The 24,536-nt window shown below is 38.8% G+C and overlaps 3 protein-coding genes across 8 annotated transcripts; 1 reads left to right on the top strand and 2 right to left on the bottom strand.

The window, feature by feature from the left end:
* Positions 1-572: 572 nt before the first annotated feature.
* On the top strand, positions 573-7,502 carry gnb3a (guanine nucleotide binding protein (G protein), beta polypeptide 3a). 4 transcript variants are annotated; one of them, XM_043260508.1, is made up of 9 exons: positions 573-697; positions 2,675-2,813; positions 2,920-3,065; positions 3,979-4,042; positions 4,959-5,121; positions 5,222-5,288; positions 5,377-5,578; positions 6,394-6,610; positions 6,715-7,502. In XM_043260508.1, the coding sequence occupies exons 2-9, from the start codon at positions 2,757-2,759 to the stop codon at positions 6,819-6,821; spliced, it is 1,023 nt and encodes a 340-aa protein (XP_043116443.1). In that variant the 5' UTR covers positions 573-697; positions 2,675-2,756; the 3' UTR covers positions 6,822-7,502. The 4 variants fall into 4 exon arrangements, with proteins under 4 accessions (XP_043116443.1, XP_043116442.1, XP_043116440.1 ...); XM_043260507.1 differs by lacking the exon at positions 573-697 and adding an exon at positions 1,606-1,752 and having other exon boundaries at positions 2,686-2,813; XM_043260505.1 differs by lacking the exon at positions 573-697 and adding an exon at positions 1,644-1,752.
* A 720-nt stretch (positions 7,503-8,222) lies between these two features.
* On the bottom strand, positions 8,223-12,034 carry cdca3 (cell division cycle associated 3). Its single transcript, XM_043261078.1, has 7 exons — positions 11,850-12,034; positions 11,498-11,648; positions 11,261-11,363; positions 9,886-10,472; positions 8,857-9,196; positions 8,579-8,658; positions 8,223-8,467 (listed from the first exon to the last, which is right to left on the bottom strand). The coding sequence occupies exons 2-7, from the start codon at positions 11,633-11,635 to the stop codon at positions 8,369-8,371; spliced, it is 1,347 nt and encodes a 448-aa protein (XP_043117013.1). The 5' UTR covers positions 11,636-11,648; positions 11,850-12,034; the 3' UTR covers positions 8,223-8,368.
* A 432-nt stretch (positions 12,035-12,466) lies between these two features.
* pex5 (peroxisomal biogenesis factor 5) lies at positions 12,467-23,791 on the bottom strand. Of its 3 annotated transcripts, XM_043261075.1 has the most exons (17): positions 23,525-23,791; positions 21,587-21,744; positions 21,411-21,449; positions 21,176-21,293; positions 20,954-21,097; positions 20,642-20,732; positions 20,396-20,486; positions 19,136-19,258; positions 18,223-18,333; positions 17,594-17,677; positions 17,382-17,501; positions 16,519-16,662; positions 16,319-16,389; positions 15,994-16,215; positions 14,675-14,840; positions 13,561-13,718; positions 12,467-13,473 (listed from the first exon to the last, which is right to left on the bottom strand). In XM_043261075.1, the coding sequence occupies exons 2-17, from the start codon at positions 21,698-21,700 to the stop codon at positions 13,233-13,235; spliced, it is 2,037 nt and encodes a 678-aa protein (XP_043117010.1). In that variant the 5' UTR covers positions 21,701-21,744; positions 23,525-23,791; the 3' UTR covers positions 12,467-13,232. The 3 variants fall into 3 exon arrangements, with proteins under 3 accessions (XP_043117010.1, XP_043117011.1, XP_043117012.1); XM_043261076.1 differs by lacking the exon at positions 18,223-18,333 and having other exon boundaries at positions 23,525-23,790; XM_043261077.1 differs by lacking the exons at positions 18,223-18,333; positions 19,136-19,258 and having other exon boundaries at positions 23,525-23,789.
* Between the last annotated feature and the right edge of the window lie 745 nt (positions 23,792-24,536).

Genomic DNA, 24,536 nt, shown 5'->3' with positions numbered 1-24,536 from the left:
TTATTTACTGTTTTAAGCTTTCTTCCATCACAGAGACATGTTGTGGATGTTCTGCCTGCTCATTCATGACTAATAAGCCACCTTAACCATGACCTTCATTTGACGGCTTTTTAGGTTTTGGTTTTCAGGGACTTCTATGTTCGAAGTTTACAGATCAGTGCAAATCTTTAGGATCAGGCTTTGGAAACCACGACCTTTCCAGTCCATTACAGACCCTCACAAACCATCCACTTTTAGTCAACGTTTTCATTGTTTTTTATTACAGGGAAGTGGATGGATAGGCATCCTCTCTGAAACAAATTCAAATACAAAATAAAATCTGTCCTGTCTTCTAGCTCACCTGGCCCTTCACACCTGCTTTTCTGTCATGTGACCCTATGACCTGGTTCTCTCCACTATTTAGTTCTCTTGTCTTTTACTCTCTGTTCTCTCCTCTCCTAGCAGATTTCCCTCCCTCTCGCTCTCTCCATCCCAGGCTTTATCCTTTCAGCCCTGATCTCACTTCATCCCCTTCAATCCTCATCTGCCCATCACAAAAGCATCACAGAGTTTACAGAGAGAGAAGAGAGAGAGGGATCAGAAGGTGCGTAAAGCAGAAAACCTGAATGAACGTCGTCCCGAGAAAAAGGCAAGTGGATAGAGAGTTGAAAAGGAGTAAGAGATACAAACAGAGCGGAGAAACATCCCAGAGGAACAGGTAAGTGATGACATTTTTAGGTTTTTGGTCTTTTATACATTGCTACCGATTTAGTTCTTACAAATAAAACCAAGTAAAGATTATGATAATGAACCACACTAATAAACTTTCCCTTTAAATAAGAATCGAAACCATAACGTGCATGTCAATCAGTTTTATAATTTACATCTGTAAAAGAAAATTGTTTCAGTGCTGTAGCAAGAGTTAAATTTTTCATTTTAGGTAGCATAAATGCTTTAAAGATATCAGAAGACGTAAGATATTGGATAAAATAGACATTGCGTGGTGTAATTTCTCTACACTGGGATTAAAAAAGGTGCACTTATTAAGAAATATTATTATTGTAAATGTCTTAATGATTAATCACAGTATAATGAATGTTACGTAATGAATTATTTAGGTTCTAAATAAATAGTTACAGGACTTTTTAACCATAAAAGGTTTGGAACTTGCTTGATAATACTATGGCAGGCTGTTCTTTAAACAAAACAATTTGCCGAAAACTCAAATTCAAACGATGGCTAGGCCACACTTTCACACCCATTCCCAGCTCTCTCTTTCTCTGTTTCTATCTGTCTACCCCCCTCTCTACTGTAGCTCTTATCCAGATGCAAAGAGCAGTCAATAATCGGATGAGAGCAGATTTGATTCAAAAGGCCTCCCTTAAAATCTCAGCAGTGTGGATTTAAACTCGCTCTCTCTTGCCTGCCTCTCTCTCTCTCTCTCTCTCTCTCATTAGTCTCATTCTGGTTATGGTGTTTGGTGCTCACGGTCTTGTTGATAATAACATTACCTTGCCCTTTAATTCACACCGACGACAAATAGAAAAATTCCAGGTATGACGTTCACCTTGAGTTCCAGAAAAGGGCTATTTATTGATGTCCATTACAGGACAGCTCCACCTCTCTCCCATCCACACCCTTTGCTCTCTCGCTTTCTCCTTTCAAACAAATTTTAGGCAAAAGTCATTTGGTCATGAGCGCTCGGGAGAGACACAAAGATTCAATAAACAATTCAACAAAAAGAAATAGCCAACATTAATCTTCCTTCGCAAGGTAAGACATGATGTTCAAACTTAAGATTAACTCGATAGTCACTTAAAAAATACTTTTTGTTAAACAAATTGTACTTGGGTTAACCATCCATAATGAAGGGCGCAATTATTATAGACGACAGTATTGAGAAAGCCAAGCCTCGTCGATAACGTCTAATATGGTTTTCAGGAAAGTTTTTTTAAACAAAAAATCTATTTCTTGTTTTGCTTAATGTTTCTATGAAAGCTGCCGTAAATACAGTGGCGGTAATCACTCTTATGCTATATCAGTGGTTCCCAACCGGTGTGCCGTGAGATCTTTTGAGGGTGCCACCAAAATTTCAACAAAAATTTTTTATTAAGGCAGAATCAGTGTAAACAGTATTCTCATATCATCTAGGACTAGGTATAAGGTGTTGTTGCATGCAAACTCTCGAAATTAAACAAATAAATAAATAATAATAAAAAAGCTACGGAGATTTTAAATATCTATTTCCTTATAAGGGTGCCGGGAACTTTTGAAAGGCTTTCCAAGGGTGCCTCAAACAAGAAAAGGTTGGGAACCACTGTGCTATATTCTAACTTAAAGTTAGCTGTGCACTAAAACTAATGCGCTGTAGTTGTACATAAAAGTACATAAAGTATATCTATAAGTATATAAAGCCAGTGTATGGCCTTTGATAAAGTATTTTTTTGTTTGACTCTGACTCATTATGCGCTTGTATGTTTGTGGTGGTGGTATGAGTAAAATTTTGCATGCATCCTCATTTGTGAGGATTTGCAAACCAGGTCAAAGGCAGTTTGAATTGCAAATAGATGTTGAACGAGGGAACTGAAGATACATTACAGTAAAAGCAACAACAATGAGCTCTTGCCGCATGCAGTAAATTAAATTGCTCTGTCATGATTGATGTAACCATGAAAAGTATATTTATTTTCAGCAGTTTTCCCCCAGCAATTCTCTTGGCTCTACTGACCTCACTTCCTGTCTGTATCTGTGGGTGAGCGTGCCTGACAACCGTTGCCATGGGTGAAATGGAGCAACTGCGAAAGGAGGCGGAGAGCCTGAAAGATGAGATTACTGTTAGTGTCGAGAATACATCTGCGTAACTTTACAGAATATCGCTGATCTATTCTCAGTTCTAGATCAGCTGTAATATCAGTTTTGCGTATGTTCTGTGCTCTATAGGCGGCTCGGAAAGCAGTGCAGGACCTCACGCTGCAGGATCACGTGGCGGGAACAGCTGTGGTGGGACGTGTGCAGCTAAAGACCAGAAAGACATTGAGAGGACATCTGTCCAAAATCTATGCTGTGCACTGGGGGACCGACTCTAAGTAAACACCTACATGCAAATAAACACAGTACGCTGGGTTCCACATGTACTACAGTAGTCAACATTTTAAGTGGATCAAAAAAGCTCATCAATGTTGTCCTAAGACAAAGTGGACAAAGACAAGGAACTTTGGTTTTAGGTTTTAGGACAACTTTAACAATTTTTTTGATTCTCTTCAAATTTTGACTACTGTAGTCTGCAAGCATATCCAAATACAGACGTTACGCTTTTTGGGGGGCAAAGATAAGCAAAAATAATTATTATGTAAAAAGAGATATTTATAGATGGATGCAATAATCAGCTGTATTAATGATGCAGATTTGAAAGTCATTAGGAAATTTGACTACGGCCCCAAAACCACATTCTGTTTAATGAAAGGAGGTTGGAAAAGGATCAGATCTTTTGCATACGCTTTTTTTGCGTGTGTGTAGTAAATTCAAAGACAAACACTGAATTACGTCTTTTTGCAGCTTTAGTTTTTTAATTTGGTACGGATCATAGCTATTAATAAATATAATAAGTACTGAGTCTTACACATTTAATGCATAGCTTGTAAAATCATGTGATTTTAGTGTTCAAAAATCAAACCAGATGTGACATTCTTCACTAGCTGTGGTTTTAGATATTAAAATAATGTAAATATTTGATTTCAAGTTAACTTAAAAACTATTAAAAAATATTAAAGTGAAGTAAAAATATAAATGTTTTTTCTTTAAAAACTAAAAAAATGACTAAAGAGCATAAAAATAATGAAACAAGCTAAAAATTCAAATGAAAACATAATATAATAAATATAATATAATAATAAAATAGAATAAAACGTTCTAATTGAAAATACTATACTAGTGTATAAATACTAAAATAAGTCAGAACATTTCTTTTCTAAATCAATGTTTCTGTTTGGTTTTTTTCAGGCTGTGTGTCAGTGCATCTCAAGACGGTAAACTGATTGTATGGGACAGCTACACCACCAACAAGGTACTGAAAAGTTTTTGATGTTACATTACAAGTCTGATCTTAGTCTTTTGCTACAAAAAAGGCTAAAAACCATGGAGCTTATGTGTTGTTACGGGTATTACAAATCACAAAATCTGATGCTTTAACTTGGAGCTGCTGTCACGTACATTTAAATGCAAATAATTTCTGGTTAAGGCTATTAAGAAAATCAGTACCTGCCAGTGGTCACATCGTGTGCGAGAGGGAAGGGACGTATTTAAATAATGCACGAAAGCAGGACTCGGACTGTTTCAGTTCGTAAAGGTTACAGAAACTGGTTCGTGCCACATATTTACTCATAAACCTAGGTCAGTGTGGTTTTATTTAGTGCTATTGTTTATTAGCCATCTGTGCCTTTATAATCCTTCATTTGTGATTTCATATCTCATAGTTTAAGACACATAAGTATGTAACTTATTGCAATTATTACAAATAAAAATCACAAACGGGTTGCTACTGGATCTAATTCATGAAACACAAGCAGAATGAATTTTGAGGTAAATCATTTGTAAAACGATCTAATTAATTATTTTACTTTTCATTAAAGTGTTTGTATTTTCAAAATGTTACTTGATCTGAAAAACATATGAACGGTGTCTAAAACACCCAAACATTATTTGTTCTTATGTCTTAGGCAAATGGATAAGACAACAAGCTTTTTGATAGCACTATTTTGCATAATAACAGAACTAACTACTTAACCAGTCATTTAAAAATGTGAAAATTAATTTCATTCATCAATAAATATGATAAAAAAAAAAGGGAAAGGTCCATTATACACACCAATGACTCATATTTATGAATGTTTCATGAATAATGCCCTGTGTAAGCCTAAATACTACCATTCACCAATAATCTGTAGAATATTAATTACCCATCATCCCTGTTTGTGGTCCAGGTGCACGCAATCCCACTGAAGTCCTCGTGGGTGATGACATGTGCATACGCACCTTCAGGAAACATGGTGGCGTGCGGAGGACTGGACAACATGTGCTCCATCTACAACCTGAAGGGCAAAGACGGCAACGTGAAGGTCATGCGTGAGCTCGCAGCGCACACAGGTGGGCGCTCATATGTGAACAAGTTTGCAATGTCCGAAAGCGATATCTAGCCAGGGAAACATTTCTTGACTTTCCGTGTTCTGGGTTTTGTGTTGAACAGGTTACCTGTCCTGCTGCCGCTTCCTGAACGACAACGAGATCATCACCAGCTCCGGAGACTGTACCTGGTACATTCACTTCAGACTGCTAATAGCTGTAATCTGAAATGGCAAAGAAAACGTAGCAGCAATAACGTGACCTCTGACCTGTTTCCAGTGTTCTGTGGGACATTGAGACGGGATCTCAGAAGACGGTGTTCGCGGGTCACCTGGGTGACTGTATGTCTCTGGGTGTGGCCCCGGACTTCAACACTTTCATCTCAGGAGCCTGTGACTTCACGGCCAAACTGTGGGACATCCGTGACGGCCAGTGCAGACAGACCTTTGGAGGCCATGAGAGTGACATCAATGCCATAGGGGTAAGAATGATCAGAAAGCCAGTAATTAATCCATAACCAAAGAACTATCGATAACTTACATTTCATTATTCACAAAGAAAGGGGCTTGCTAAGGCTTTAATTTACTGTTATTACGTTATTTGGATTTGAACCCCTAAGCCAGTGGCTCGTACATTTTTTTAAATCTTTTTTACGCCCCTCACATACCTCCTCATTGTCGGCAACAGTGTTTGAAGTCCACATGTTCACAAGAGACCCTGTATGTTTTAACTTTATTCAACCTTCATTAAATTGCTTCAAATTATATGTTTTCCATTTTACACAGGAAAGTAACATTAAAACAATTTTTTTTTAAAAGTAACTAAGGGTCGAGGAAACTATATACATCCAGATATCATATATCATCCAGAATAAGCTCAAACATGCAGTACATGCATATTCGCAAACATGTACATATACACATACACATACAGTACAAGCATATATTGTATTACATGCATCTATGCATTGATCATCTTGTATTTATAATAACAAAATCAAACCTTTTCTCTAATACATATTCAGCCAATTTCCTCCACTTTCCCAAAAATGAATCCTTCTTTAAATTAACCAAAAAGGTGGTATTTTTCATCATATTAAATCTCTATGGTCACATCTATTCAATAACCCTTATTGGTCTCTTAACCTTAACCTTATATAGTTTAGCCTTAAAAAATAGGAAATACAAAAAAAACTTAAAAAGCACTGCCACAGCCACTACAAATGAAAACCCACAGAGCATCATATTATATGTGACATAATAAATGCATCTATTTTTCTCCCGTGTCACCTTTCAGTTTTTCCCCAATGGTAACGCAGTGATCACGGGTTCAGACGACGCTTCCTGCAAGCTCTACGACCTGCGTTCAGACCAGGAGCTCATCACGTACCAGGACTCGGGCATCATGTGCGGCGTGACCTCCATCGCTCCCTCCCTCTCCGGAAGACTCATCCTCGCTGGGTACGACGACTTCAACTGCAACATCTGGGACTCGCTGAAGGCGGAGAGAGTCGGTAGGTGACCTGAAAGACACGTCAGCTTCGGGAGAACAACAGAGCGTTTTAGCACAAAAATAGCTGTTTATAAACTACAGTAAAATAGTGCTTGCCTTTTACAGGGGTGTTGTCCGGTCATGACAACAGAGTGAGCTGTATCGGAGTGACACCTGATGGGATGGCCTGCTGCACAGGATCATGGGATAGTTTTCTGAAGATCTGGAACTAAGGCTCTGTCTCAAACGGAGGCATTTATAGAATATGTCAAGGACAGGGTAAAATGTAAAGGGGACTATTGAAACAGGACTATGGGATGTAGTTGTGTAAGTAGGGAGGGAAAGCGATATGTTTGTTGTGTTCCATCACGACGAGAAAGATTGTGAATAAGAAAACCTCATTTAGAGATGGGCTGACCTGTAGAATAATCTTGTCAAAGAAATCACGCAATACCAGAAAACCTGTTTTTCAGGGACTGCTAACTGCAAAAGCGGGCATTTACAAAGCCATTACCTATTTGGTGAATTGTGAGGTAATTTTTGGATAGGGTCTTTAACACAAGGGTGTCACAGCATATTATCAATAACAGCATATGAAATAAGACTTTCAACACTAGTTGAATTAAGCTAACTGATATCTAAATGCATCCTGTGCTATCAAACCTATATGACAGAGGTTGCCAAAATAGTTGTGCAAGTTCGAATATTATGACTTAAGTCTACACAGAATGATATTTTCACTTTTATAAAATGTGGTTTACAAATTATAGATAGATTAAACGAGTTTTAGTGAGACTGTCTGATTGATGCTTCTTTTTATTAAGTTTAGTGTTAGATTTTTTTTTTTGTGCACTGATAGTGAATCTGTTTTTTCTGCTTACTCGGGCCAATAAAAAAAATATGATAAACTTGCCTGATTTTATTCTCTCATATCTGATGCAATTGAAAAAAAAAAAAGTTGCCACAAAAATATGAAACGGCAAAATATAAAAAAGTTAAACTGTACTATTATTTCACTTTTACTGTATTTTTCGATCAAATAAATGCAGCCTTTGCATTTGAAATTATTTTGATTGGTTGAACCTCATTCGTAGCAGTTGTAATTTACTCTATTAAATATTTTGTTGTAATCACAAGAGATTCTGAGGAACTACATTTTTCGGTGTAGGAATGTTTTAATAACATAGCAACATATGGATAGTTTTCTAAAAGCAATAAGCCCTGTGAAGGAATTTTCAGCTCTGCCAACATCTTAGCGGTTATAAATTCACTACAAACCACGTCTTCTTGCTTCTTTGGATAGCGGTTCTGATGTTACTAAATAGCGTAGACAATATGTGTTTAAAAAAAGATTTGGTCATCAAAAGGTAAACATGCAGCAACATGGCCGCTCTATTGAGGGACGCCCCGCCTTCTGAGCAAAAAAGCCAATCCCTAATCGCTATAGTCAGCGTATCACAGACGCTGTTAGAAGTCCTGTTTGCTACAGAAACAAAGATGGCTGCCAAGTAACATGACTTGCCTTATAGGGACATTAACATAACTGAAGAATGTTGATTGGCTGAAAGTAGCGGCATACTGCCACATTTTGATCATTAGACAAGCTTTGTTTCAACCAGAAAAAATACAGTGTCTAAAATCAAATGATATTTTATTTACATTAAAACATTTACAAAACACACAAAGAAGCAGTAAAGAATAGGGTAGAAGAACGATCATGTAGTTTAAGGCTTAAAACTGTAGTATATACAGAGTGTTATCTGGATTCTTCCCGGTCTGCTCAGTTCGTCTCGTTCTCCTTGTTGAGTGACAGAATCAGAGCTCTCCTGTCCATCTGGCTGAATCTCTGTTTTTCAGGGGTGGACACTTTTAACTTCATCTGAAGACATAAAATGAAGACCCATTTAGTAAGTGGCTACATAATACAAGTCTATAATTACGTAAGGATTAAGGTTTAAATCTAACCAGTGACTAATAACAGTGTAATCACCTGGGAGTTGCGGTCTCTGGGTGAGTTAACCTCCCTTAGGATCTGCAGAGGCGATCTGCCCTCACCAATCAGAACTTTTTCTGTAAAATTGAACAAGCAAATACCTCAATTTGCTAGGTTTACAACCACTGAGAAAAGCGCAGACATATACTTATAACCCCCCATACCCCCACACCAAAAAAAAAATCAGCCTTTTAGCATAAGAGATGTTTATTAAGCTGAAATGCTTCTAATTTATTTTAGCTGTACATGATGCTGTGTGGTGAACAGACACTCACCTCTTGGTCTCTGTTTGGCGCGCACAACCATGTTATTATTCTCATTTGTGGCTGTGTTTTTGGTGGAGAGCGGTGAGGACACAGATGTTTTTCCACGCGCCTGCACCCCTCTCGCTCTGACTCCAGTGGTCCCGAAGCCCACGCCCAACCACTGGGGCTTGAAGATGGCCTGACTCGGGCTGCGGGTGTCGAACTTCAGACAGCGGATGCCGGGCTGGACCGTCTCCACCTGGGTGCCGGTCACTGGGCAGGATTTGCTGGAGGCGACAGCAGGTTGAGGTGCGGGGGGTTTACTCTCCTCTTGCTGCTCACGGCTCGACTCTGGAAGAGCAGCAGTCACCTGACGGAAGGAAGGACACATCAGTCAGTCCCTCACAGCATGTTTTTTTCCCCTGACGCCAATAGTTCGGATTTCTACCTGTACTGAAATTTTCAATGGTCCCAAAACAAACTAACAAAAAATTTGTTTTAACAACTTAAATTTAAAATGGAGCACCTTTTGTTTGTTGCAACATACCTCTTGTATGGTAATTTAACATAAAATTGTAATAATATAATTATTCAATATTTACAAAACAAATATAAATATAAAATTAGCATGTATAATAAAAAAAAGTCAAAATTACTACATTTTAATTCTCAGTTTTAAAATATTTCGGCCTTAAGTATGACATGAGCCTTCAGAAATCATTCTATATTCAGATTTTCTTCTATTTAAATTTTAATCAATTTCTAATTTTGATCAATTTAATTTTTAAATAATAATAATAATCATACGGCCCACAAACATTTCAATGAAAGTGCAAGTATAAATGTAGTCTCTAAGAAATCCAAGCTCAAAATCTACTTATGAGATGACACGCACCAAAGTTTGAATTAAAACATTAATTTAAATCTTTAACTGAAAAGATCTCCAGATTACATATTCACAGATTATTCTTTAATGTAAAAAAAAAAATTATATATTTTCTGGATCTTTTTTTCCTGAAAAGAAACAAACACAGTCTTTCAACAATCTGAAAATCAAACCTGTTCCTCAGAGGTCTGTGGCGGGACTTCATCTGCCTCGGACATCACGACATCCTCGACAGCAGGCGTGGAGGTCTCCTGCTCCGTGGACCGTGCCGGGACTGTGAAGATCGCGTAGGAGTGCTCTTCGGTCGCTCGCCTCTCGGCAGGAGGAAGGGGAGTCAGAGGACGCTCCTCCAGAGAGGATGAGTAAACCCCTTCGCGACAAGCAAGGAGACTCAAACTGAGCTCTTTCCTTAACGGTGAAGCACCGAGCAGCAGAGCCTCCTCCGCCTCCTCCAGCGAGGCCTCAGCATCCACCTCCACCTCCACCTGCGTGTCTCCGATCAACACAAACGGGCTGCTGCATATGGAGCCGTAGCCCTCTGAAGGAGAAGCCAGAGCAAGGGTGGACAGGGGTGAGTTCTGGGCTTTTACCGGAGGGAGCAGGGGATCTCTGGGGCCCGCTTCATTTTGCTGATTCACACTCGGCAGGCTGGGGTGTTTGGTGAAGGAGACCGGAGGAAGAGGAGAAACGGTCTCGCTACCGGACTTGACGTCATTGAGAAAGAAGGTGCTCAGCCTCCGAGCAAGAGATGTGACGCTCACTGTAAAAGAAGAGAAAGCTATTTTTATTTTGAAGCCCCGTAAATTGAATATACTAACCTATAAAATTAACCTGTATGCCTTTGTGCCTTATGCCTTTGATCTCCTCTGAAATAGATCAATGTTTTTTTTATTATTATAACCTAAATAACTGAGCCAGGATACGCTAAAACACAGACTGTGTTTGTCTGAAAAAGACAGTCTCACACACCTAGGATGGCTTGGGGGTGAGTAAAATATGCTGTAATGTTCATTTTTGGGTGAACTATTCCTATACTCTTATTTTCATATACTTTTTGGATAAAACATTTCAACGTTTGTAGTGTTTTTAACAGAAATATTTCTTATGGTAAAACACTTCAAGGAAGGCATCTTTATAAAAAAAAAAAAAAAAAGGCTGAGCTTATGAATATTAATTAGCTTCCGGCTTAAAAAGAGTAGTTCACCCAAAGATGAAAATCCTGTCATTTAGTCACCCTTGGGTGTTTCTCAAAAAAAAAATCTGAATTTCTTTTTCTGCTGAACACAAGGGAAGATATTTCGAAAAAGGTTTGTAACCATTGACTTCAATAAAAGGAAAAAAAAATACTACGGAAGTAAACGGTGACCCAAAAAAGGCCAGCTCACAAACTTCTCAAAACCTCTTCCTTTGTGCTCGGCAGAACAAAGAAATTCATACATGTTTGGAACTACTTGAGGGCGAGGGAATGACAGAATTTAAGCCCTTTTCTCCGTGTTTAAATATTTTGAATTAAAAACAAAAGTTGAGGTGAGGCACGCTTGACTTTACCCTTTATCGGTGTTCGAGTGACTCCAGGTGTGGGTGAGCGGGGGTCCACGAACACTGGCCCCACCGACTCCACCGCGGGAAGAGGAGAGCAAGCCACGCCCACCTGCAGGAAAACACACTCAAAACTCTTACCGTGCCCATAACCGCTCACAACAAAATGGCACAATTCAGTTCACAGCCTGGCTAATCGATAAGCGACTAGACTCTCGGGAGACTCGGCAGAGGTGTCGTCTGTACCTGTATAGGTGTGCGGTCGATGGCGCAGGACGGTGAACGCGGGTCCGAGAGCATCGCCACTCGCGCCGCTCTCGGTTTCTGGCTCGGCTCTAGCTTTGGAGTTGATGCCACAGACAGCTTGCTTTCACCGGCACCCATTTTACACCGTTTGCTACGGTTTAAGAAAACACGCATGGGAAGAAACGGGAAAGTTAATTAAAACCGCAATAACACGGAACTCGTGCAGATTCGCCAGAGCATTACTAAAATGTGCGCACGTAAAATACTTAACTCGGTAAACGTTAAACAAAGTAGCAGCAGTTTTTAACAACAATGAAACAAGTTACTGTCCAATAAATAAATGTAAACTCACCTTAAATCTCAATATGTTTCACGAGCAGTCCGCCTTTATTCCTTTTAATCTGTCTAGCTGTATCAAATCAATTTTATGTTAGGTTTTGTACAACTATATATGCACAAAGCTGATATCAACAAAGAAAAGCTCCAGTCGTCTGAACTCCGTGTGACTCGACTTCAGTGAGAGCATTTAAATGGGTAGTTCTGCGTTTGGGGCGATTTTTAAACGGACCAATAGCTGAACGCTACGGTCCTCCCTCGGCGCTTCTGATTGGCTGAGCTTGCAAATACATTTTTTTTGAGGCGTGTACAAGCTATTTGAATTACAGCCGCGTGTTGTTGATGTCTTCTTTAATTGTTTTTTTCCCCGAGTTAAACAGTCAAAATCATATAATGTAAAAAGGCAAAACAAAACACAAAAAACACATTGCACACAATCACTCTTGTCTTTTGCGGTTACAAAAATACGTTTTAGTTCACGAATTAGTAGAATAGAAAGCATTAGTTTTTGGATTTTTGCTAACAGCGAGCTGAATAAATTTCAAAAAGTAATACTTGTCGTATTTAATACTTATTTTTAAAACTGTGTTTTTTTGTCGTTTTGTTATTTTTTTATTTATTAAAAAGCATCAATTAGTTACCAAGCATTTTGTTAAAGCTTTATTGCTTGAATTACATAGATCATAATAGCAATTTGAATTGGCTATATGCAAAACATTAATAATTATGATACAATACACAATATGGCAAGTAGAATTTACAATTAAGCAAATTAATTTACAGCAACGCAAATATCTGATAAGAAAGAGTGCTTACAGACATGTCTTTCAGTTTTACAACTCTTCAGTCACTGACGAATAAAGTTGCCAATATAACTTAAAGGCTTGCAAAAACTTTGTTACTTTGTATGGGATCTGTAGTGATGTAAAACAGTTATTTCTCCACATCCTCGTCTCTGTGTCAAACAGAGGCAAGTACTTTGAGCTCACAGTGCAGGGGACCTTATTTGCTCCCATTTGAGTAATTTTGATAAGGACAATGGGGAAAAAAAAAAAAATGTAATCTTCAAGATTAACAAAACTGGAAAATTAAATCAGATTCTCTGTAAGCGTAAACTTGTGACAAAAACCGTAGCAAGTTTGTACCATGGACTTTTTAACATCTTTTCTCAAGGACAGTCATCAGTTCATCCATCTCTCTGTTAAGATAGCGCTGGAGCTAAATAGTTGTTTTACACTCGTTTTGTTCTCTTTTTTTAAATCTCCTCACATTTTAGCACCATCAAAAGTCATGCCCTCTGTGTTGAAATGTACACCTCCGATCTTCTTGTTTTCTCTCCCGAACAGGCTTCTCCACACTCGCATTCTATCTTCCTGTGCCCCTTCATCTCCTCTATCCTTCATTCTGTCTCTCCTTCTCTCTGGCAGAAGTGCGCCAGCAGTGTGTCCAGATCTCGCCGGTCGGCGGCTGAGTAAAGCGAGCTTTCTCCCATCATGCTCAGTGCCATGCGTAATGTGGACCAGATGTTGTCTGACATCACAGTGGCTGCTGCACCTGGTCCTCGACCCGCACCTCCCTCTCCGTCACCTGCGGCCTGTCGCTGCAGAGAAAGGGCCTCTAGGAAGTGCTCTACCGCCTCCCTGATAAAGATACAAAAGGATGGCGTTTATTGTGGTGTTTTAGCTGTTTCTGGCACGCGTGCCCCGGTTGAACCTTCTTTCACTAACCTGTGCGCACCCAGATTGACACAGCTGATGCCCAGGTTATATCGGCTACGTACAAATCCAGGCTGTAACTCCAGCGCACGCCTGTAAGCAGCGACAGCCTCCTCTGATCGGTTCCCGTTAGCAAGAGTCGCTCCCAGCTTGTTCCACAGCAGATAGTCCTTCATGTAGGGTTGAGAGAAGTAAGAATGTGAACTGTTCTACATATTATTCATCAGTATAATGTATAATTCATGCCATGTATCATTTTTATACACATTCGGGGATATCTCTTGAAAAAAAAAATGCTGGATGGAAATGCCAAGATGTGCATGAATTCTAAAACGTATGTGCATAACTAAATAACACTAGATTCTTCTCCAGTAATAAATGCGCACAGACTACAATGGAAGCCCTTTATATGAATAAATTCAGTAAAGGAATAGTTCACCCAAAAATTTTAATTAGCCATGATTTACTCACCCACAAGATATCCTAGGCGTATATGACTTCTTTCAGACAAACACAGTCCAAGTTGTTTTAAAAATGTATCCTGGCTCTTCAAGCTTGGTGATGCTGGTGGATGGTAACCATGATTTTGAAACGCCATAAACTAAATATATATGTGTCGTAAAACTAAGCAATATGCCTCCAGGAGGTTAACGTGTTCTGAAGGAGATCAATGGGTTTCTGTAACAAACATATTTATATTTTTAAAATTATATCTCAAATCACTGACTTCCGGCAACGGCTGTATAAGCATTCTCAGGAGCTCTCTCACGAAATTGCATACAGCCATTAGTCAGTAATCTGAATTTTTATATATATATATATATATATATATATATATATATATATATATATAAAACACCCATGAATCTGCTTCGGAAAATATGTGTTAACCCCCCGAAGGTGTATTGATTAGTTTTACGAAGGATATATCTGATTTATATACTATCCATCAGCCACTATCCAACTAGCATTACCAAGCTTGGAAGAGCCAGCATATATTTTTAAAAATTACAAAAAAACGAAAAGAAAAGGAAATCACATATACCTAGGTTGGCTCTGGGATTGAGTAGATTATAGGGTAAATAAACTTTTTGGGAGAACTATTTCTACGTGTGAAAGAACCAACCTGTGGCATCACGGACAGGGCGGCAGAGAAGCAGTCCACAGCCTTGTCATACTCTCCGCTCAGGTTGAAGAGAACGCCCAGCCCACACTGCAGCTCAGGGTCCACCTGTGTGGGGTCAGCGGCCGCTGCATTCAGAAACAGTGTCTGCACTTCATTAAACAGTGCCCTAGGAAGACGAACAACAAGTGAAAAATGGATTAGCCTATTACTCAAAAGTGATAGGGACAATTTTATGATCTTTTTTGTCGTTATTGATCTTTATGTACATAAATTACTTGGAGCAGAGACACAAGAATATTCTTAAAAAATCCTTGTTTTATGCTCCGCAGAAAAAGAAAACAGTATAATATGTTAAGTAGAATTTTTTTTTTTAAATAATCTTGCAGTGCATAATCAAAAACATATTTTAATACCTGCACTCTCAACTGATTAAAGCAGAGCGTATGCAGCTACTTACACTGCTGTCTGCACATTGAACTCCACACCTGTGTTTGCGTCAGACTGTGTATTTTTAGAGCACTGCCTGCTTATGATTGGTGACAAATGTAAATCTGTTGCTTGGTTACAATGCCCTGTCCAGTCAGTTATGCATGTCTCACATTAATGTAAAAAATAAATTAAAAACAGGTTGCTGCGGCTGCTTCCGTCTGATCAGTCCTCAGTGTTACACAATCATGAACATCATGAATTCTGGGTTTAATACAAGGTAAAGTCATACATTTATAAATTTGTCGCTCAATGTTACCATAGCGTTTACACGGTGTCCTAACCATCTGTCCACCCACAATAAATGCAAAATGCTGCCTTCTATTTTCAAAATTTCCATAATGCTTCTCCATAATGCATTTTGCATGTAATTTCCAACATTTAAGTTCCACATAAACACAAAAAAAGCTTAATTAATTTTCAGCACTGCTTCGGTCTTCAGTGTCATATGATTGTTCAGAAATAATTCTTAAATGCAGATTGGGTAATCAAGAAACCTTTCTAACTAATGTCAATGTTGAAAACGGTTGCTGCTTAATATATTTTTGTGAAAACTGATACATTTTTTGGATTCCTCAATGAACGGGAAGTTCGAAAGAAAAGCAGTTATTTGAATCAAATCTTTATATATGTCTTTGTCGTTTTGTGTAGTTAAATGCAACCTTACTAGAAAAAAAAGTTTTAATGTCTTTACACAAATCTTGACACGAGGAGCCATACTTCAGTGAGATTTCAGTGTGGTGTGTCTGGTGCAAAATGCAGTGTCAGCCATCATGTAGTGTACTTGTTTTAAATCCACAGTGTTTCTCCACAACATTAAGGAAACCTCTTACTCTGGCAGAAGGGATCCAAATCTCTCCCTCTCTTTCTCCCTCTCCCTCGCACTCTCCCGCTCCTTCTCTCGTTCGTGCTGCTCAAGGATAGGCCGGTATTTAGGATTGTGCCTCAACCAATCACGGAGCGTCTCGCAGGCCTGTCTGTGCAGCGACTCATTGGTGAAGCTCACAGCTAAAGCCATGAGAGCCGTCAGATTGTCCTTTTTCAGTTCAATACATCTAAAAGCAATTGAGACTTGAGTTTTAAAAAGCGGCGGAAGCAGATTTTTCGTAGAGAATTGAATTGCTGTGCGCACAGTAAGGTTGTTGTTATGCTTCTCACCTGCGGAGGGCGCTGATAGCGGCAAACTCTTGTTCGTTCTCTGCCTGGCAGGTGCCCAGATATTGCCAAGCCTGCAGCATCATCACACACGGTCAGCATTTCACAAAGGCAAACAAGAAAGCAGAACACCGTTAGAATCCCTAGAGACAAAATGTATCATCAGTTTTTGGATGTCGGGACTATACGTATGAAGCTCTGACCAGCTGGTTTTCTGGCTCTCTCTGAACCGCGCTCTCAAAGAGACGGACGGCTCCAGGGATGTCCCCCGCCTCCATCCTCTTCACACCCTCAGCAAACGGATCGTCGTGGGACAGGTAGGGGTTGTCTTCTTCAAACTGATATCCCTTGTTGACACGTAACAGGAAATTTGAATATATGATAAAATAGAAAACATTTATTTTAACTGAAACTAATATTTCACAATATTACTGTTTTTTTTAAATCAAATAAATGCACCCTGGTAAACAAAGAGACTTCTTTCAATAACATTAAAAAAACCTTTGAACAGTGGTGTTTTTAGCTGTTTTTAGAACAAATAATCATATACAAAATAAATTTCATTTACATAATGTGTGTGTGTGTGTTTAGTGTGTATATATTATTTATATATAAATACACATGCTACTGTTATATAATAAATATATTTCTAATAGAAATTATGATTATAAATATAGATGTAAATGCATGCAATTTTTTTTTAATATATACTCATATATACACACACAATATACACAGAACACACAATTATTTTCATTTGTGTGAGATTAACCACGATTAATTATTTAACAGTACTAATATAGAGCATTTAACGTTCGTCTGAATATCGTCCAGAGGTAACGCCACGATTTATGATCATGTGTGATATCGCTTTTAAACAACCGTTTAAAAATAAGTTGTTTTCGTTTTATTTCATTTTTTATGAAAATAGCTCTAAGTGAAGCCAAAGCAGAATCAGTCTGGAATTAACCGTCGTATAAACTGTAATGAAGTACAGCCTAGTGCCTTTTAATTAAGCGGAAGTGTCCATAACGCAAGCGGGCACAGATGAACAATATCCAGATACCTTGTCATAAGAGCTGCTGAGCATCTGGTCGAAATCAGAGAGCCAAGGGTGAGCTTCGGCATCCCTCTTCGCCATTTCCTCCCATTCCTGCTGGAGCTTCTCCCAGAAATCAACATCACTCTGAACTCACACACAACACACAAGCACCAGTGAATGCAACAGTGCCACACTGAAGTTCGTGTAAACATGTGCAAGTGTTTAGTCTGTCTCACCTCGACCGCTGCTTTGGCCTGCTGGAAGTCTGGCCCGTAAGCAGTGAATTCATCTACCCAAGATTCTGCAGACTCTGCCGAAACCTAACGAGCACAGTGACATGCCAGGCTGTTAGCAGCCTCGAGAACACATCACAGAGCCTGCAAATCCTTAAACACTACTCAGGCGAAGGGGAAAAAAGAACACACACTGTGATGAATGAGAGTGGAGGAATAAAGAAAGGATGTAATGGAAAACGAGAAAGAGGGTTTGGGAGACCGATAGAAGAAGAAAAAAAAAAAAAATCTCACCCTCATTCATCCATCTTTCCTTTCCTCTCTACTTTAAAAATAGCAAGCAATGCTCAGTGTACCTTCACTACTGCAGGAAGTCAAAGTGGTTTCAGTAGCTGGGCACAAATGAAAAGCAGTGTGAGCAGGGCATTAGCTCTACAGGCCTGCTGTCTTGCAGCGATAATTACATTAAAAGCGCTATGAAATTAATGCAACGGTTTGCTCTCTTTAAAGCAAAAAAGGTTTGGTCAGCAGGGGCTAGTTAACGTAATGAAAATGACAAGCCTAAAAATCACAGACATAACAGAAATCGCAGGACTACTGCAACACGGTTGCCAGATGATCGGGGGTCCTACCTGCCTCGCGATAGTAGCCCATTGCTCTGCCTGTTTAGCTTTAATTTTGTCATTCTTCTCTTTGCCCTCTTGAGTTTCCACGTGCACAGTCCCTTCCCCTGATTCCAGAAACTGGGCAGCCAGTATGGGACAGAGGGTACAGGGAGGGGTATTTATGCGATTGGTGTGAGATTGTTAAGGATAATAGGGAAATTTAGGTACGGATGGAGGTTCAAAGACGGGATCAAAAGGGATTAAAAGATGTCATGATGTCCGACCACGACAAAAGGAAGAAGGAAATATCACAATTAAACTATTGCTTGTTTGAACCATAAGATAACATTTTTTTTTTTTTACAAACGGGGGCCAGTTTTCAAGCATAGCGTAGACCTAGTCCAGGAGAATTGTGATTTTTCCTTGGCTTGACGTACAGTGAGCTCTAAAAGTCTGAGATCTTTCCAATATATTTAAATACATATTTATATAAAACAGGGTGAAGATTGAGAGAACTCAATGACTTGGAAATAGTTTTTAAATCCACAGTATCATAATGCTTTGTAATAAACTGTATTAAACTATTTTAACTGTATTTGAATTGTAATTTGTAATTTAAAATGTTTATAAAAACACGAAACATTTCTATAATAAAAATAGAATGCTGTTTTTCACAATTTACTCAAAAGTCTGTGTTTTTTGTTATATAATACATATATAATAGCATATAATGTTTTATATGCTCAAAAAGGCTGCAATTAATTAATTAAATTGAATCTATCCAAAACTGTATGAGTCATGAGTAAATTATATTAAAACCCAGCAGCGCACAGCTCAAGGTTAAGTTATGGCTTGAGAAGAGCCAAGATGGCTGCCAAGGGGCTGCAGTGTCACCCTTCACAGTGTTTCCTCTACGGCAGGAACTGGGAAGGGCTCGTACCTGGTTAATGCTGGAGGCCCAGTGCTGTGCCTCCTTGGCCTGTGCTTTATCAGTGTTCTCTTTTCCTGCTCTGTCCTCCACAGTCACACTGCCCTCGCCAATCTGCCTAATGAACCGCAGGAACTACACAATAACAACAACAACAACAACAACAGCTATTACACATCTACTGCTAAAAGGAAACACATTGGCGTTGAACACACACACGTCCACTAGTGGTTTCTTCTTGACAGTTACGGTCAGACACAAGTAGACCACAAGGAGGAAGGTATAACAGCCAAAGGCATAACGTATCCCAAATTATATGATGAAGCATGAGCAGAGTTAAACGAAAGAGAGAAAAATTTGAGAAAGTAAGGAAACATCCATGAAAATAAGATGAATGTCATATCACTTTATTACCTGCCACAAGTCAAAAGTGAACCTAAACAGGTTAATGTATTAATTTAACCTTTCTAAAAAAAACTAAAATGCCTTCTTGTCTAAGGGCAAGTTTGATTAACTTTTTTGATTCACTTTAAATTCAGATCAAACACCGTTTACAAACACAATCTGTTCAAAACAGTTCTAATCTAATTTGACAGTGGAATGAAAGGACAAGAGCCCATGGACTTTCTTACATACACAGTTTTTCACTTCACAAGACAGTAATTGATAGACTGGAGTCAAATTTTTTGTCAGCTGTTTGGACTCTCATCCTGACAGCACCCATGCACTGCACCAATGCTAAAAATCTCCAAATCTGTTCAGATACAGAAACAAGCTTAGCTACATCTCAGATGGTGAACTTTAAGTGAGCCCTTGTGACAGATCAATTCTGTGATGTGACATTGGTGAAAGCAGAGCAAACTTTAGTCAAATGTCCTAACAACAGAAAAAAATCTCTTTATAAAATTTTGAAAATACAGCAACCGTGTTTGAGTGATTTTTTTACCTCGACTCTTAGTTTGCTGCTTTTATAAGTCGAAGTAACAGCACTACAATCAAAGATACCAGCGTTTCATAAACGTTACAGAATAAACCATTTCTCTGCAAAGTAATAGAATTCTTTATAGCCGTTTGCAGGTGGACAAGCAACACAGCAAATTGGTACAGAGAAAGAGATTATTCATTAATGGTATTAATTTAGAAGCCGTTTACAATTCGTGTTTTAGGTGCAATATCTTTATGCTTGTTTAATGCATCTCTGAATACGGCAACTTTGACTAAAGTGTTTCAAGTGCAGCTCAAAGAACAGTTAAACCCTCCGCTTTCCCTCACCTCTGTGTTTTGAAGTTTAGGGTCATCCACTTTGGCAAGGAGTTCATTTGCTGTTTGCCGTAGTTCTTCACCTGACTGGTATTCTTGTGTCCTGATGGGATAAAAAAAAAAAATTTTAATCAAGGATATAATGATTCTAACAAAAAAATACAGCAAAAACAAATCAAGTTGCTGACCCCAAACAGCAGTGCATATTGCTATTATGAGAAGTCTTTCTATACTTTTCTTTTAAGATACATAAAATACCATTCTTTGTCTTGTTCTCTTTCTCCTAAATCTCCCAGCCATAACTTCTCCTCTGACTGCTCCAGGTACTCTTCTGCCCAGCGGCCAGGGTCTGTAAGACAGGAGGAAGGGAGCTGAATAGTGCAGGTTTAATCGAAGATGATGAAAAAGTGAAAATGTGGAAAATGAAAGGACGGCTGGACAAAGACGAGCGAAGAATCATCAGCTGTACCTAATGGCTTCTAACACCATTAATAATAAACCTAATGGCAGCCAAAATTAAAAAGCAGATTAAATCTGGGCTAAAATAGCACATATCAAAAATATACTCACCTGCCACTTCATTGATGAATTCTCTGGTCCAATCAGCATCAGCTGGATCCAGACCAGCTTGTCCAGAAGAAGCGGCGGAGTCAGCACTAGACAGGAACTCAGCCGCCCAATCTCCAGACAGCGCCAGAGCAGCCACGTCAGGAGCTGGGGGACGAATACGTACAGTTACAGCACACAGAAAAGTGTTCAAATCGAGCTCTATGTGTGTTTTTTGCAGACTACCTCTCTGTGGAGCCTGTCTGTAGCTCTGCTGATCTATCTGCTGCATTTCCTCCAGCAGTTGACCCATATCAAAACTGTGAGGAGGTCTTTGTGGGGCCTGTAGAAACTCACTGACCAGCTGCATTTCGAAACAAAAAGACATCATTACATTGAGAACAGAGAATATGATAAACTCTTTGCCTTCGGAAAACTCGTCAGGTCTATAATACATTGAAATATCCGTAAGACCACGTACCTCCTCTTCAGTGGCTATTTCAATTGGAGTAGGAGGAATCTGTGGGGTGATAACCATAACATTGAAAAACAGCGAGATCACATTCCATGCAAATCACTGTATTTGCATTACAGACAATGATGTGTAATTCCGGTCCTAAATATTGTTTATAACAGAGAAAATATTTGGCGACTTACAGTGGGTGTTGATCTGTGTCTCCAAGCCCCTCCCTCTTGGGTCATGTGACCAGTCAGTTTCATGAGGGGATTGGCTCCCCCACATTCCGCCTCCACCAACTCTCGCATCGCCATGGCAAAACACCGTCAAGCTGGATCACGCTAACACCTTGAGATATCTAGTAAACATAATATTGTCATTGAATGGTATGCTATTATAAAAGTGACAGAAGTGAAGTGGTTGAGGGTTCTTAATCTTTCGAGGCCCCCCATCGCCTAAAACTACATATGAAGGCCCCCAGCCCTAGTTTTGCTTTTAAAACTTATTTTAATCTCTATAGGCTGGAATACAATACACATGATTTAAAATCTGAACAGATTTTAAAAAACATACACTTGTCATACAATTGCTTACTTTGTAAATTGTTACAGCAAAAAAAAAAAAGGGGTATCATACACAAAACGACTGAGGATCATACACTACCAGACTTTCAAATCAATTACAACTAAAACTAAAATGTACTTTGTTGCTAGGAGATGCATGACAAAAGAACAATACACATTCTAATTGTAATTCACATGCACTACAATGATTTTTATAGTTTTCAAAAACAAAACAAACAAAAAAAATCTTCCAGTTATTTATGATTTTCTATTTAAAGAGTTTAAAGGTATTTTGAAAAAAAAAACATTTACCCAATACAATTGTATATTCATAAAATATCCACTTTATTTATTTACATGACTTAAGTTTTTGTTTAGATATTTTTCTTATTTAGGCTAAAGACTAATTTGTCAATTCAAAACATTAGCTTTTAACAACAAGTAATTTTAAAGGCATGTCATTATATGTCATTATTTACTCGCCATTCAATTATTTTTTGTTTAGTTTTTTGTTTATTGTCTGTTGAACACAAGAGAAGGTCTTTTGTATATTTGGTATGTTGATAACCAAAGAGCCGACGATAGCTATTTACTTCCATGGTATTTCTTTCCAAAATATATTTGGAAGTCACTAGCTACCATAAACTTTTTGGCTACAAAAATTCCTCAAATTATCTTCCATTGCGTTCAACAGAACAATGTGAGTGAGAGTAAATAACAAAATGTATTTCTGGATAAGTTATACATTTAAGAGGACCCCCGGTGAGTCCCCGGCCCCCGGGTGACCAAAATTGGTGACCCTAATAACACAGAAAGGCTCCAGAATGTGCCCCTGAGATACAAATAATAAGATAAAAACAACCTATAACAATTATTGTAAACAATTTCATGTCTGGAAGTGGTTTGGATGAATATCTCGAGTCCCGCGTTTCCATACCTGCCACAAACAAAAGCGTCTCCAACCTGAACAGGGACTGAAAGACAATGAATCATCGGCTTGAGATAAATCCTGCGGACTGAGCTACATTTCCACTGGCATAAACATATGTTCCATCAGCTTATCCAGACTAGAAGGATTACACAGATTTCATTGTTCCTAAAAACAGCTATTAACAATTAACCAAGATTGCATGTGAACAAGCAAGCCCTGGTTTGCCCTGCTGTCCTTTTGCATTAATCCAGAAACAACCTGCTTCCTTTATGTATTAACCACAATTGAGGGAAAAAAATCAGACAAATAGTGTTCGTGCTATGAATGACCACCGGTTGAACTGGCCATAGGATAACTCAAAACCTAGCTTAAAAACTGCATGTCAGATGAACCGTACACTTCTGCTCCGACTCTGACTCCAGTCTGCTGTCAGTTTTGGCTTCAGCACAGGAACATTAGGTGCATGTGTGACTTTCCTCAAACGTAAACGGCAGTTGCACGTCCCAGAGTAACAGACAACAACCGCTTAGCTAGTCGCATTTTGGTTCCGCAGGTTTGGGTCATCATAACAATAAATCCAGCTGGTCAGTCGGGTCAAATGTGCTGCAGACAGTTAGCTTACAAGCTAAATAAACTCATCTCACCTGCACAGGCGACGTTGTCACCTCTCTTCTCCTCTCTTTCTCCTTTTATCCCGAGAGTAATGGAGTTTAGACAAAGACAAAACACGCACGAGCGTAGCAGGCCCTAAAGAGACAGCTGAGGTTAACGGCCCGATGGTTGTCGGATACTGACGGGTAAATGTGGCGCTGGTGACCGTCCCGTCTTTATTTACCTTCCCCGTGTGGCCCACTGAAACAGGAGCGAACCAGCCACACGAACCCTACACGCTACGCTCCGGCTATTCACCAACGCGACCTGCGTAAAGAACGTCCGTAAGCCGCGCTCTGAACTGCGTAGAGCATCACGACGGAAAGAGCGAGGTTTACGCTGAAATTACGTAAAATTCCTAAAGTGACAGCGCATGCTTCGAGTGACAGGTTGATAAGCCATTGTTTCAATATTCAGGAAAAGGATTTTGTAGAATTAGCAGTGATTTTATATCTCGTTGCGCAGGACCTTTTTAGCTCTGTAACTTTTTTAAACGAATATGCATGTGTAATTTAGGGACGCATTGATATGAACGTATATACCGAAACAGAAATGCTCTGGTGAAATTTTGCATTGCACTTTTTTGTCATTTTCTGTGAAATGATGTAAATCGAGATAATGTGTTTTGTTTTATTTGATTAATAAGATCCTAATGTTACATGATATTTTGTTGTAATTTTAATGACGAAATATACATAGATTCCTTAAAAAGTAGATATTTCCTTGTATTTATCTTATTCATGGGTGAGTGTTATTTTCTTGCTGTAAATTGCCTGTTTGTGCTATTCTGATGTATTCGTGTTTTAATATAAAGGATGTAAAGTAGTAAACCCATAAAATCAGTAATAATTATGATAAAATATTGATGGGTTGATTATAGAAATTATTTCCTACTAGTTTCTAGACAGTTTTGTAGTCAAAAAGTTATTTCAAAGCACTGCAGACAAGGTAAAATGGCAACATCTGCTAATACTACAGTTGGTCGATTAACAGAATTTACTAATG

The sequence above is a fragment of the Puntigrus tetrazona genome, chromosome 16 (genome assembly GCF_018831695.1).
Source record: "Puntigrus tetrazona isolate hp1 chromosome 16, ASM1883169v1, whole genome shotgun sequence".
Classification (NCBI taxonomy): Eukaryota; Metazoa; Chordata; class Actinopteri; order Cypriniformes; family Cyprinidae; genus Puntigrus; species Puntigrus tetrazona.
This window is presented reverse-complemented; position numbering and strand designations above follow the sequence as displayed.